Source organism: Anolis carolinensis, chromosome 6 (assembly GCF_035594765.1).
Source record: "Anolis carolinensis isolate JA03-04 chromosome 6, rAnoCar3.1.pri, whole genome shotgun sequence".
Taxonomy (NCBI): domain Eukaryota; kingdom Metazoa; phylum Chordata; class Lepidosauria; order Squamata; family Dactyloidae; genus Anolis; species Anolis carolinensis.
Genome location: NC_085846.1, coordinates 18,212,231 through 18,224,532, shown reverse-complemented (window position 1 = coordinate 18,224,532; position 12,302 = coordinate 18,212,231). Strand labels below are relative to the sequence as shown.

Sequence of the window (12,302 nt, the reverse complement as noted above, 5' to 3'; positions counted from 1 at the left end):
TTAAGAAACTACAAATTCCCAGATTCAATAGATACACTATAACTTTCTAGAAGTGAATTCAATCAATTAGAGTAAATTCAGATCAAAATCAGCACCAGCTCACGGCACATACTATTAAAGATGTATAGAAATGTGGCTTCTCAAGATTACTTTGTTCTAAACACTTATTTAGTCTAGTATGCTATGTTTTTGAAAGGACAATCACATTTGTGCAAAACTTTACTAAGCAAACAAGCAATTCAGATTTGTGTTTGAGGTTTAATCCTTCCTATCACTAAACTACTCTGCTCATCTGGGATAGTAGTGGTGTTTTTTGATTGCCCTGTGTCACTTTCATCCACTTCTTCCAGCTGAACCTCAAGGAAAATTATTCTCAATCTCTATCAAACATCATGAAAAGATGCCTCTCATCTTTTTTATTGTAGACTAAATCAAGCCACTTCCCAAATAGAAGAATCCAGTGAGTTCCTGTCCACAGTATATCTTTCTCTTTCCAACCGCACTCTCTGAGTTTTCCCATGATGATGATGAGAAATTTATTTTTGCAGTAATGTTATTTTGAAATAGATTATGGAGCAGAATGCTGCTTACAAGAAGCCCACAAAAGGGTCTCTTGGTTGGAGCCACTGGTCAAACGGTATCCTGAGAAAAGTCTGGTTTATGAGACATAGTGTATGTCCTGCCAACAAGATCAGTTTTAAAAAGGCCAAAGAGGGTGAAAGTTGGAGTGTTTCGCCCTGTTCCCTGTTAACTTCTGGCAATGCTGTGGTGGTGCTGCCCGCGACCTATGTGCCTGGCCTTCCCTTGGCCTGTCCCCTCTTCCATGTCACAGGGCACGGAAACCCTAGATGTCCCCGTGCACCCCAGCTCGCTTTTCCACCAGCGCATTAAGTGTCTCTCTCGCTCCCTCCTTGCCTGCCTCATCACATTCCCGAGGCATCACCAGCTGCCTGCCAGTGTCCATACAAGGCGAAGCCGGTCGTTGGGGACCATCGGCCACCGGGTTGCCTTCTCTCCTTCAAGGAGATGGAGAGGTCATGGGTCCCTTTGCAGGGAGGCAAACTTGAGGCCAGGTCAGACTGGGAGAGAAGTGGGAAAACCTGTGTTCTTCTGTCTCTAAAGGAGATGCTAAAACTGCTTGGCCAGCAAATTTAAAATCATTGTTGGCATCATCATCAGATAACAACAATGATAGTAATATTGTCATTATTATCAGATGGGCCACACATAGTTACTACCCAAGCTGCATGGATCCCTTTTCAGAATTATCTTTCTCTAATTCATCCACCCTAGGAGGACAGGGCCCCTGACTTCTCCACAATGTGTATTATCACCCTGTAAAATTATCTCCCAAATGAATATTGTGGTATCTGCTAGCAGGAGGCCAATTACAAACGAGGACAGAAGAGCTGCGTTTGGAAGAGAGATTTTTTTCCATGAGAAAAGTCAGACTTTTATGCAATTCAGAGAAGCCATATCATCTTGCATCTGATGAGTTTTTAAAGGGGAGAAAATAAAATAATGGGCCATAGATAAAGGTTGCTGGTAAGGGAGTTTGTTATTTGCCATTGCTAGAAATTTAGCCTCCATACTCTGAGTAGCTTATGCTGGAAGAAAAGGTAAGTAAACCCACTGTGCGATTTCACAGACACCATGAAGAAGAAAAGAAAAATCCTCTAGCCTTAATGTTAAATTAGGAGGGCTACTGGTTCACATTCTAACATTTTTCTAAAGTGTCATTTTCTAAAGTGTCATTTCTCAACACAAATTTTTACTCAAAATTATGGTAGAAAAGTATTAAACTGAGCAGGCGAGAAGCAAAATTAAGAAATGTGATGAAATTAATAGGAACCAGAAGGTACAACAACATCCTTCCTACTTCAGTGTCCCAGACAGAAGTACCCCTTAAAACCTTCTAGAACGTATATTTGAAGGATTCCTAAGTTTAGTTCAGTTTAATAAAGTGTGTGTTTGCATGCATATATACACATTTATGCAAAATAATCTTTAACGAGACATTTATATGTCAATTTAAGAAAAACTTTCCCGTTTCAAAGGGACTTGGTGAAATCCTAAATAAGAAGCAAGCAGGCCTAATGCAGGGTCAAATTTCCACTCATCCTATTTCAGAAGGGTTGTTCAGTCCAAGTCCAATTATAACATAAAGAACTATAAAACAGAAAAGAGGCTGATGCGTTGAACATATGGACCTAAAGTTATCACCTGCGCAGTAGATTGAGCAGATCCACAAATCTTTAACTGGTCAAAGTTTTTCTTTGTATGGTGAGAATTACCGTATAGCAATTATTACTAAATGTGCTTCTCTATATATAGCAAATGAGGTTATGCACAAATGTTAGGCAAATGTGAGTCCTCTTTTTCCTCCCTGTTTTGGGGGACTTGTTTTCTCCTTTTTTGCTATGCGAGCCAGAAATCATCTCTCTTTCTCACAAATGCATACAATACCTATATATAGAGAGAGAGAGAGAGAGAGAGAGAGAGAGAGAGAGAGAGAGAGAAGAGGAAATTGTGAGGGAGGCTGTCCCATCCCACGAGGGACTGCAGCAGGATAGTGGGTGGCTGAGTGCCCTTTATATTTTGGAAACACCTGTGCAACTTGCCCTGGGAGCAAATGATCTTTGAATTAAATTAATTCAGAGCGGAGGGAGGGGACGAATTGGCTGCCAGCCTAGCCTGGAGGACAGCTGTTCCCCGTAAGTGCAGCTGAAGGGGATTCCTCAGGGCTCTGTTTTCACTGCTCCACCTCCAGCCCACAACCTCCAAGGGGACGGTCTGTTCCCAAAACATCCCCCTTCACTCTCCTTCTCTGCCTCCGCTCTTGGGTCAAGACAGGCCAAGCCCAAGGAGTAAACAAGCTACTTGATGGAGGGACAGGCAGGGCTGGGGAGGAGGAGGGATGGGTGAGCCGTAAACATTTTGCTGAAGCAGCATCTCCTTGCCCCCTGTGAGTTCAGGGTTGAAGCAGGGCACCACCCGAGCACATATGGAACTCCCCACAGTTCTCTGGTAACTGATACTTCAGTCTAATGCCATGCATTTGGTTAGTTTTTACAGTGCCAAGGAAGGCAACTACACGGTTCTAGGGATGAATGTTTTTCTGCTGGAACATTCTTAATGATTGCAAAGATTGAGAGATGCCAGAAAATCCCCCATACCCTTAATTTTCTGGAAATTGACTGAAGTCAGTTGTCTTTGGAATGGATTTTTTCCCTAAATGGTTATGGAGTAGAGACGCTTCACTTGCTGATAATCTACCTTTCACGCATACACATAATTTACCTTTTACAAATGCACACTGACACAACCCATCTGAAGGGGAAATTAGCAGAAGTGGAAGGAGAAACTGTCCATCTCAGTGCTTTGGAAATATACTTTTATGGGCAACAATGACTAGAATCCTCCCCACAAGCTCTGGGCTTAATGTTGACAAGCTGTTGTTGACAAGCATTGGCCAGGGTTAGCTCCTTCAGAATGTCAAGATGGGTAGGGAAACCTCAAGTGGACATTGATTTTCTAAAAATGAGAAATTCAGATGCTGTAAACAGTGGTTCCCAATCTTTAGGCCTCCAGGTGTTTTGGACTTCAGCTCCTACAATTCCTAATAGCTGGTAAATTGGCTGGGATTCCTGGGAGTTGAAATCCAAAACACCTGGAGGCCCTTTGTGGTTGTGGGCTGGAGGTAGAACTGTAAAAAGACATTATTTTATATTTTGCAAAATTCAGATCTTGCCCCCCTTCCTTGCCCTGATCATGTCTGATCGACACTCACCATACCAATTGTGTAAACTCCAAACAACAAAAAAGGCCACCTGGTGTTTCCCCAAATGGAATATCAATTCTCAACTTTCTCTTACATAAAAATTGCCACCTTCTACTTCTCCTCCTCTCTCCATTTATGTATTGCAACCACAGAAAGTAATTTCATGCCACACCGTCTATAGCAGTGGCTCTCAACCTGTGGGTCCCCGGGTGTTTTGGCCTACAACTCCCAGAAATCCCAGCCAGTTTACCAGCTATTAGGATTTCTGGGAGTTGAAGGCCAAAACATCTGGGGACCCACAGGTTGAGAACCAATGGTCTATAGTTATCCTAGTATATCTTATGAAAGAGTTCTCCTTTCAATGCTAAGGTGGATGAACACACCAAATCCTTAATGTGAACACGCCTGTGCTCCATTGCTCAACCTTTATCTGTCTCTCATTGTTCTAGTGGAAGGTAAATAATGCATCCTATGTAGTCCAAACCTATGTCCAGATAAACAATTATTTTCACAGAATAAATGCAGATGTGGGGGGCTTTCACACTACGCAATGATTGTACTGTGGTTTTAACAACATCCTCCAGAATTGAGGAATTTGAAAGTGCCGAGGTCCTAAAGCTGAGAATTTGAAGTCCTCCTCACTAAACTGCAAAGTCCAGGATTCCACAGGAAGCCTACCAGCATTTCTTTATGGTAGACTACATGCACTACTGTGTTTCCCCGAAAATAAGACAGTGTCTTATATTAATTTTTGCTCCCAAAGATGCGCTAGGTCTTATTTTCAGGGGATGTCTTATTTTTCCATGAAGAAGAATTCACATTTATTGTAGAACAAAAAATAAGAACATTTATGATATACTGTACAGTAGTAGTTGTCATAACCAGACAAATGGTGAATCCTATCAAGAATTTCTTGATACTACCATTATTTCCATGTACAACTTTCTATGGTATGTTCATTTACCAATCCTGCGTGCTCTGGTGTTCTGTTTGGTGGGCATGCTTCCAAATAAAAACTTTGCTAGGTCTTACTTTCGGGGGAGGTTTTATATTTAGCAGTCCCTTCGGGTGAGAAGGGTGGGATAGAAATATTGGAAATAAATAAAAAAATAAAATAAATTCAGCAAAATCTCTATTTCAGGGAATGTCTTATTTTTAGGGAAACAGGTTATGTCCTTCCCAAAGTGTTTTTTCTTGAGCACAGGGAAAATGTGACGTCCTTTCTAGTAAGCAGAGAAGAAGGAAACACTGTGATACCTTCTTCTGATTTAATTGACCACAAGGGATTCTTTCCTGGATGGCCCTTTAAGAAGGAACATCTACAGCTGATAGTGTTTGTTCATTTGAGGACAGCTATTTTGAATGTTAACCTTTATCATCTTTAGTGACATCATTCTTAATGCTTTAATTGGTGGGGGGGAGCTTGTAAGCCACCTGGGGCCAGCCACCTGTGAGAATTGCTTTGAAATACCAGCATCTCCTTGGCATTGGTACCCTTTCTTTGTTCATTTTTCTTCACCCTTCATTTCTTTAATACTACATCTCAGTCTGGCACTTACCTGCCACCTCTGCAATATCACCAGGAACCATATCCCTGGCCTTTATTCTCTGCACAGACTTCCTGTCAGACCGATATACTTTGCCCATCTCGGGCTCATACTCCTTTAGAGCCTCAATGGCATTCTCAGCGTTCCTTTCCTGAAAGCAGAAGAGCACAACAACTAAGACATTTTGGAGACTGTAATTTGTCTTCTCTGCCCACCTAGAAATTGACATTTCTTCATAGCCATACCATTCCCTTTCCTCAAAAGCAAGTAAATAAGCAGAAGCACAACAAACAGAGATTGTATGAATGCATATGGTGATAATAACACCAACCTAATGACAACACTATTTAAACAGAGGCTGGGTGGCCATCTGTCAGGGGTACTTTGGTTGTGCTTTTCCTTCATGGCAGAGGGTTGGACTAGATTGCCCACATGGTCTCTTCCAACTCTATTATTCTATGATTCTAATGGTGTATGGGAAGCATTATGAAGAATGTCACAAATGCTTCTTTTACTGTGTGTCTTGGATAGTTTGTTTACCTGCCATACTCCAACAATGGCATTGGCAATCAAGATCAGCAAGATGACAAATGGTTCCACAAAGGCTGTGACAGTCTCCTCGCCTTCTTCAAACCAGGCCAACACCTGCCAAGAGAAGAGATGCGTGGTTAAATATGAAGTAGTAGACAGGAGATGGGAAGGTGGATCATTAACCTCCATTTTGCTCAGAAATAGCTCTTACTGGTTTCCCACTTGGGATTCTTGGCTCTGCCTGCCCTCTCTGCTTCCCCCCATTCTTCTTATCCCTCTGGGGGTCACATATGCCTTTTGATTCTTCTTGACATTTGGAATCTAAAGACAGCTGAAGCCAGCCTGGGCTTTGCATGTGTACAAGATGAAGCATGTAAGTTGATCCCGCGAAACTTGAGAGTGCCGATGCAAAGGGCCCCGGTTTGTCTGAGCATATGGATGTTGTGTAAGAGCGCAAGCAGGCGCAAATGTGCAACAACTGGACATACATAGCTTCACACGTGAACGGAAGGCATGTGTACCATACAAATAAAGTGTGTGTGTCTGAAAGGAGCAACATATGCATGTGTGTATGCATTTTAGACATTCAACTTGGGACTTGTGTGCTTATGAGATATTGTAGGATGCAGCATCAATCTTGTCATCTATTGTTCCTATGTCGAGGATTTATTATGGAGTTGTTCCAAAGGGTGGTGTTCAATCAGTGACTCAAAACTGGTTTTTTTTAGTTGAAAACCTCTCAGCCAGTGTTTGACTCATCCATGAGTTCTTGCCAGCACAACCAATGGTGAGGGATTGTGGGGGCTGCAGTCCAATAACACCTAGAAAGTCATATATTTCCTATCCCTGATTTTGTGTGCCACTTTTAAAGTATCCAGTGGGAATGTTATGCCCACATAGCCAACAAGAAAGGATATGAATAATGTATTGTTGAAGGTTTCATGGCCAGAATCACTGGGTTACTGTGAGTCTTTTGGGCTGTATGGCCATGTTCCAGAAGCTTTATCTCCTGACGTTTTGCCCACATCTGTGGTAGGCATCCTCAGAGGTTGTGACGTCTGTTGGAAACTATGGAGCTTTATATATCTGTGTAAGGTCCAGGGTGTGAGAAAGAACTCTTGTCTGTTGGAGGCAGGTGTGGTTACCTTACACAGATATATGGTGACTGGACCAGAACAAACCTCGACACCAGTAGGATTGGCTTTACCATTGAGTAAAGCAATGATTTCAGGTAGCAGCTGTTGAGGGGGGCAGTAGCAGTAGTCCCACAGTGTCCTTCCTGATTCTTCTAGTCATTAATTAGATTATGGAGCTATACGCACCCCATAGCTATCCTTATCCCTTAAATTGACCTATTGCCCTCATGCGTGGTGGAAGATGTTATCCCATCACTAGCATCAAATTCATCCAGCAGTCCAGCCAGCTTCTACAAGTGGAATGTGGAACAAGGCACCGTCTTGTCTCTCTCTTCAAAATATCTAGGGCTAGCCCTGCCACAAATCTTCTGCTCCTTGGCTGAGAAGACTCAAAGGTTCTTAGGTTTTCTGAGAAGGAAATGTAGGACTGAGGCTACATGAGAACGAAGCTATTAATGTTGACCTTTACAGCGACCTCCTGTTGCTGAGCTAGGCCATGCGCTCTTGGAGGATTTGGTATCTTGCTGCAAGAGGGGTGCATCTCAGGTATCAAGAAAGTAGGCAGCAAGGAAGGCTTTGGGGAGAGAAACCCCAACTTCTGTTGCCCAATGACCTAAAGGCCAAGGATATCCTTGTCCCCTAACTGACTTTAGTGTAGTTATTTATTAGGGTGGACACAGAAATCAACAATATGGCCAGTGAGCACATGGCCTACATTTTGTTAAGACAATTTTCTCTAGACATGCAACTAAGGGAGACCCTACACTGTAGAATTAATGAAGTTTCAGGCCTCTTTAATTGTTATGGCTCAGTGCTATGGATTAAAATGACAACTTTCATGATTCCATGTATTGGGCCATGGCAGTTAAAGTGGTGTCAAACTGCACTAATTCTACAGTGTATGTGCACATTAGTCTACGGGAACTAATAAGGAAATAATTCTAAATGTGCACTGAAGTTACTTATTAGTTTTTTTTACAAGGATTTCATTATCCCCTCTGTTCCAAAGCTATTTTCTCCCATTTTAAGGAGGAAACAGGCATAATTTAATTAAATAAATGCACACATGACATTCTAAAACATTCAGTAGAAGGTGGACAGTCTTTAAATTCAGAGGGACAGACTGCTGATTTCATATGTCAGCAATTCTGTTAAATACACTGTGTGTAGGCAACAGGAAGCCAAGCTTGAGTGTGAGACAAATACATATAGCTCCATGCATCTCTTGGTCTGAACCTTTAATTTGAGCATATCTGAATTAAATATTAGGTAAGGAGGAAAAATACAGTCTAGTGTAGGGGTATCGAACTCATTTTCACTGAGGGTCACATCAGCCTTATGGTTGCCTTCAAATGTCCGTTTATAATTCTAAGACTGAATAAATGTAACTATGTTTCCCTGGCATTGGAAGTCTGACGGACCACATAAATTAGTGTGGTGGGCTGGATTCGGCCTGCAGACCTTCCATACGACATATGTGGTCCAGTGTATAGGTACCAAGAGCACTTGCCAAATCTGAGTCAGGTGACTCACTGAGTCAAATTACTTTGCCTGAACCCTGAGTTAAATTAGGCACTCATTAATTGCTACAATTATACATGTGAACCTTATCTACATTTGCTACTGCAGTTTCCTCTCATTGAGGCCTTACCATTGTAGGTCGTGTCTCTTCATATTACCCAGCTAAACTCAACCCAGGTTCACAAGGTCTCCAGTATAGGCCAGAAAAAACTAGTGTTTCCCACCAACAATTAGTACCATGATCAATATGGCATGTTGCCTACAATGTAGCTCACTATGTCTGCATTCTCCACATGCTTCCAACCTTTTTGCCTTCCTTCAGCACTCTGCACTAAGGAAATCCACCCTCTTCAGCAATACACCCATTAATCCAGATTTTTTTTAGCCACAAAGACTGCAAACACTTACGAAGGAGATGCAGGCTGCAAGTAGTAGGATTCTCACAAGCAAGTCTTCAAATTGTTCCACCACCAGCTCCCAAATGGTTTTGCCTGAAATAAAAACAGGGTGAAATGAAAGCCTCAGTAGAGGAAGCAGAGAACAAGGGAGAAGAACTTGGTCTGCCCTGCTCATTTTCTGAGTTTGAGTAGAAGGGATGAATAAATGGGAAAGGAGAGATGCTGTACCCAGAGTCACCTATTGGCCCCGAAAGATGGGTTCAGTTTTTTTGGACTAGGGTTAGCTGAGTAGAACTGGGATGTCAGATCTTGGTGACATTTCTTTGAAAATTTTATACATTAAGAAAACCCCAGTAGAGAACACATACTTCATGAGGAAATTTCTTTGGGAAAGTTGTGGGTGTGTATGTCCCTTCAAGTTGCCTGTTGACTTATAGTGACCCCATAAATTTCATATGGTTTTCTTAGGCAAGGAATACTCAGGTGTGATTTTTCATTACCATTCTCTGAAATCAAGCCTGCAATAACCACCAAGTAACAACCAGGGCTGACCCTGCTTAATTTCTAAGATCAGACAGGATCTAATACCTTTAGGTTATGGTGGGTACTTAATTCTTTCCCCATTCCTGCGTCACAATTCCGATTTGCCAGTTCTGAGCAGATCTTTCTTGCTTTAGGGTTCCAAAACTATGTTTGCCTCACGAAGGAACCATCTCCATTGAATCTGTAAGATCAGATTCAACTGGCCCATATTGTCCATGGCCAGCTCAGCAGCATCTCAAAGGCCTGACTGTGATTTAGCTCTCATTCTTCAATACCCTACTAAGATCATTGGTAGGATTGACTGGTGTTCTGATGCTAAGGCCTTGAAAGCTACGGAGGACACTAGGAAACCAATGGTCACCTGGTAATTTAGGTGATGGAGTATGCCAGATTTTTTTCTTTAGCTCCGAAGAAAACTTTATTTATATGGTAGGGAGCAAACCATACAGCACAACTTCCATGGCTCAGTAGAAAATAGCCTTGATTCTAAATCCTTGCCTTAGAGACCCTGACAAGTCTCAAAGCCTAAAGCTTCAGGGCGAACACGGCAGTCATAGTTGTCATTCCACAAAGTTAGCAAAAATAATTTGGCTCAGAACAGATCAGGCTATAGAGTGGTTTCCCAACACCTCCCAATACCTCTCCACATATGTGCTGGGGGACTCACCTTCTTCAGCTGGGAGTTCTGAGAGTTTTGAAGGCATCATATTGAGAGAGAAGAGAAGAGAATAGTTGGTTAGAATAATGGCTGTTACGATTACTTTGTGAATTGGCTTGTCAGGCAAAATTGCAGACAGCGGGGTCTAAAGCTCAAAGCTGCAGGAATATGTTTATAAAGCGGCCAACTTCCCATATAGAACTCAAGGTTCATATCTGGGATCTGAGCAGAACTGCTCAAAGTAAAGCATGGGCTCATTTTAGGTTCCTAGGACTGGTTGTGAAGGAAGCATGGGACAGAGCTGCAGGCGCTGAGGGGTCCTTTATGGGATGTAATTTTGAAAGATGCAATTGGGCCCAAGCTACTGTTGAAGAATTACCAAGTTTAGGGCAAGAGGGTTTTGAGGAGAGGACTCCACAAGGAGTGGACTATGAGCAGGTCTCTCACAAAGTAAATGGCAAGGGGCATAGGTGCACACAATCCAGTCAAATTCTAACCACATTCCTACTGGTGTGTCCAGCACTTAGGTCCATCATTTCCTTCAATAAGATGTTGTACATGGGAAAATAAAGAGACATGACACAGCCCTTGATATTCCATTCCTTGCATCTTTGGCAGGATGCTATACCCCTCAAAGGAAGACTTTTGTGCCCATATTGACCCCTAAATATGCCACAACCATGACCTTTTAAACTAAGCCCAAGTTCCCCCCAAAATCCTTTTCTTGGCTCTACCTTGCCTTGATACAGCCTCCCTTGTAGTTATGGACTATCAACACTGCCCTCTCCCTCCCCTCAATCTCCCGGCTGCTCCTATAAGTTGTCCATCAGCAATTTTGATATCTGGTTCATACCAATGGGAATTACTGGGTTATTCTTAGCAAAGTAGCAGCTGCCCTGTCCCCGGCCGGCTTCCTCCCCCCTGCTCCCCGAAGCTTGCGATCTTCAGTGCTCCCTTCCTTTGCTATTGCTTCTGTCTCTGACCCGGTTCCCTTTCTATGGTCAAATTCTTGTCCAACTCTTTCTCTCTGTCCTTCTTTCATTTCTTCTAGTGACTATGTCACAATCATTCTTTGAGATGCATTGGGGCTCTCCCTCCCATCTTCTCTTCTTCTGTCCATCCATCTTTTGGGTCTATAATCCATGCATTTGTGTTTCTCAGCTTTTGCATCTCCTGGGTGATCATCCCTGCTTTCCTTTAGTTCTCATAGTCATCTCTCCACATCCATCCTTTCTGCCAGCTGTCCACCTGCCACCCTCCCTTCTGTACCTCCCTCTGTCCTTTTCTGCACCCTGGCACCTGGCCATTTGGGTACCAAGAGGACAGTGGTTTTGAAGGGCACTTACCATTGTGTCCAAATTTTTCCAGGTTCTTCTTCACCTGCTCAGGAGAGAGCCCTGAATGCTCATTCACTCCAAAGTAAGCCAGGCACTCTTCCCCTGTTTTGGCGTGGGCGTTCTCCATTGTTGCCCTAACACAGCTGCCCCGTTGCTGTGTTTAAAGATGTTCTCCCCTCTTTGCCTTGGCCTGCTTCTGCTGCTCCCCAACAGTATGGTCAACGGAGTGTCACTCGTGCCCCCTTTGAGTTCCTCCTCCTTCTCAGCAGACCATGGTCCTTGGCACACAGTATCCAACGATGGAGGGAAAGCCCACACGACCCGTCCTCGTACAGAAGCCTTCACCGAGCTCTGAGGCTGGCACACGTCCTTATGAGGCAGCCTGGGGTCCAGATCCTCGGACATTGTCGGTGGGTCCCCATTGGGTGACTGGCGCTGACATCACCTCAGCCACCAACTCGCATATTGCCTTCTGCGGAGAGAAGGTATTTTTGCTGACTTGAGAGGGAGAAGCCAGGAGGATGGTTGGCTTGAGGGAGGGGGGGAGTAGGGGAGAGGAAGCCTGGAGTCCACAGACCCATGTGTCACTCAAACACTCGCCTGTTCCTTGCAAGAGATCTCACTCTAGCCTCTGCCTCCTGCCTGTAGCAGATTTAGGGTTTATTTCTGTCACTTGTTGTCTACAACGAAGATGCATAGAGTTGCCCTTACTCCCATATATGCCATTCTGTGTAAATGGGAAATACTATATAATACTATATTGCTTTCAGTACAAGAAACAAGTTTGTAGATGATTACCTACAAGCGTTTCAAACATACATATGCCATGGGTTCCATGTCCCTCCACCTA

General features: G+C 43.2%; 1 protein-coding gene across 2 annotated transcripts in view; it reads right to left on the bottom strand.

Annotated features, from left to right (window-relative positions):
• The window catches only part of atp2a1 (ATPase sarcoplasmic/endoplasmic reticulum Ca2+ transporting 1), a 38,900-nt gene extending 27,073 nt beyond the window's left edge, over positions 1 to 11,827 (bottom strand). For both annotated transcript variants that reach the window (XM_062984181.1, XM_008117508.3), the window contains exons 1-5: positions 11,462 to 11,827; positions 10,125 to 10,142; positions 8,925 to 9,007; positions 5,869 to 5,973; positions 5,341 to 5,479 (exon numbers count right to left, since the gene is read on the bottom strand). In XM_062984181.1, the coding sequence (XP_062840251.1) occupies positions 5,341 to 5,479; positions 5,869 to 5,973; positions 8,925 to 9,007; positions 10,125 to 10,142; positions 11,462 to 11,579 (463 nt within the window). In that variant the 5' untranslated portion in view covers positions 11,580 to 11,827. The remainder of the gene's footprint in view (positions 1 to 5,340; positions 5,480 to 5,868; positions 5,974 to 8,924; positions 9,008 to 10,124; positions 10,143 to 11,461) is intronic.
• Between the last annotated feature and the right edge of the window lie 475 nt (positions 11,828 to 12,302).